The 2,719-nt window shown below is 31.2% G+C and overlaps 1 protein-coding gene across 1 annotated transcript; it reads left to right on the forward strand.

The window, feature by feature from the left end:
• Positions 1–652: 652 nt before the first annotated feature.
• LOC141612293 (putative carboxylesterase 17) lies at positions 653–1,922 on the forward strand. Its single transcript, XM_074431031.1, has one exon. The coding sequence runs from the start codon at positions 746–748 to the stop codon at positions 1,676–1,678; it is 933 nt and encodes a 310-aa protein (XP_074287132.1). The 5' UTR covers positions 653–745; the 3' UTR covers positions 1,679–1,922.
• The last annotated feature ends 797 nt before the right edge of the window (positions 1,923–2,719 follow it).

The raw sequence follows: 2,719 nt of genomic DNA on the forward strand, positions 1-2,719 counted from the left end.
TGAATTATTTATAACCTACTGATTATATTTTTTTATGTTAAATAATTAACATCTATTAAACTATAAAGTTTAACAAAATTGCACATATTTTAAATTTAATATATTATTTTATGATGATAATAATTAATACCATAAGTGTGCATGTTTATACTAATTAATTATTTTATTTTAAGGAAATTGACCATGTTTTGGAAAATTACCAAACTTCTATATAATTTAATTTTAACCCAAATTATATAATATTTGCATTGAGATCCATTAATCGGGTCCATCACACGGTGCTATTAATTTAAAACTATATAGTATAATTAATTTGTTTAACTTTCTTTAATTACATTAAAATTTCCTTGATTTCTGGATGTAATATATATAGTATTAATGGATTGATATGGTTTTTGTAAATTAAACCTGACTATATTTCTAAAGAGTAAAGGTAAAAGAAAAAAACGAAATGTCATACGTCATGAAACAGCCTTGGGAGTTGGGAAGATTCATAGTTTACCCCACTTCATGTACACACGAGTTCTTGAAACTATGAGATAATGTTAGTCGTTAGATACTTAGATTGTATATAGGTAATCATCAACTTTTACATGCTAATGATATTGTTAAATTATTCATCTTCCTGCAATAGTTACATGATCTACCTTCCCTTACCTTCACCTATACATAACTTGTGCACACATTTTTTATATAAGTTTTCTATTTTTTTTTGTATACCATTAACATAAATCACACATTCAAAATGTCTCTTATAGCAGAAGCGCCAGATTTTCTTCAAGTATTTTCTGATGGATCTGTTAAACGTTTCGCTCCTGATATCGTCTTAGCCTCACCAAAATCCTCAAAACATTACAAATGGAAAGACGTAATCATCGACGGATTAAAACAAATCACCGGAAGAATCTTCTTTCCTAACACACAAACAATAACTCCTAATAAACTCCCTATACTTATTTATTTCCATGGTGGTGGATTTTGCATTGGTTCAACTACATGGCTTAACTACCATGTTTTTCTTGGGGACTTAGCTTCCCTGGCTAATGTGATCATTATTTCAGTCAATTATCGCCTTGCCCCTGAAAATCGGCTTCCAGTTGCCTACTTAGACTGTTATACCTCCCTCGAGTGGCTTATTGAGAATCAAGGTTCGGACCACTGGCTTGACAAAGCTGACCTCTCTAGGGTGTTTTTTTCAGGGGATAGCGCGGGAGGTAACATTGCACATAATTTAGCAATTAAAACAATTAAGGATAATTTAAGCGGAATTCAAATTAAAGGGTTGTTGTTGATTCACCCTTTTTTTGGTAGCGAAAAGAGGACTCCTAAAGAGATGAGTAATGAGAATGCTAATGAAGTGAAGATGAATGATATGTTTTGGGGTTTAAGCATACCTGAAGGATCAACCCGGGATTATTATGGGTGTAATTTTGAGGCTAATGAAGTCGATGAGGATGAGTGGAGTCGATTTCCAGGCGTAATGGTTTTTGTTGCGGGACTCGACTTTTTAATGGAAAGAGGAGTAATGTATGTTGAGTATCTTAGGAAGAAGGATGTTAAGGTCGTGAAGCTGATTGAAGCCAAAAATGAAGGCCATGTTTATCATGTTTATTATCCTGAATCTGAGGCTACTGGTTTACTTAGGCGTCAAATGAGTGATTTTATCAATAGCTTTTAGATATTGAACTATTAAGAAAAGAAGCACCAATAAGTGGTTTCAATAATTTTAGATGTTTATTATTTGTAATGGTAAACTATTAATGTTGAGATTCGATTTAATTAGTTAGTGTTGATGATGCCTTAAGGCAAATTAATCTTATTATTGTTTATTTAATTGTGTGTCACTTAAGTTTTAATAATCATGTAACATGAGGCTCCAATTGTCAATTCAAAGTTATCAAGAAGATTAAAGATGAAGACTGTCATTATTGTAAGAGTTATGGTATTGTAAGAGATCATAAACTCGATTTATTTCTAAGTGTTAAAAACAGCATTTCAGTCAACTGTGGTTTTTGACTCGTCTTCGAAAGAAACATTTCGAAAATATTTGAACAATATTTGAACAATTGTTAATATGCTTTCAACTTTCACAAATGATTTTCTGAAAATGTTTTTGATGTCTTTGAAAAAAAATAGAGCTTTAGATTTCTTGGTAAAGAGTTTGCTTGCACAATAAGACACTTATCAAAAATGGGTTGTTTAATTTTACATTTATGAAAATGTTTAGGTTTCCCATAAACACAATCATTTATACTTGTTTCTTGATGCAACATAACCCATATTTGTGTGCGTACAAAATTGATTTCTTGCATTAGTGTGCACCCATTTCTTGAGGAAGAAACTCGGGTTGCTTGATGAAGAAACCGGTGACTTGTGCATGTTGCCCAAGCAATCTATTTACAATATTTTTATCACTTAAACTAAAGTTGTGTGAGATTTTTAATGTGTGAAGTATACACTACTTGGACATTATAAATATCTTGCTTAATTCATTTGTACAAGTGTTCAACAAAGTGTTTTAAACCGAAAAAAAGACTTAAGCTTTAATCGAGTAAATCTTATTTGGAAAATCGTTTATCGTTTAAATATATTCAGACGTTTTGCAAAATCATGCCGAGTCTTTTAAAGAGTTGTGTTTTGCACTTACTCAAATCTTTTTCAATGATTCCGTATTAGTAATTAAACTTTATCTCCTCCCGTTCATCATGTGAATGATAAG

The sequence above is a fragment of the Silene latifolia genome, chromosome 11 (genome assembly GCF_048544455.1).
Source record: "Silene latifolia isolate original U9 population chromosome 11, ASM4854445v1, whole genome shotgun sequence".
Classification (NCBI taxonomy): Eukaryota; Viridiplantae; Streptophyta; class Magnoliopsida; order Caryophyllales; family Caryophyllaceae; genus Silene; species Silene latifolia.

Coding starts and splice junctions, on each gene's coding strand:
- LOC141612293 (XM_074431031.1), top strand. CDS start 746: ATGTCTCTTATAGCAGAAGCGCCAGATTTTCTTCAAGTATTTTCTGAT.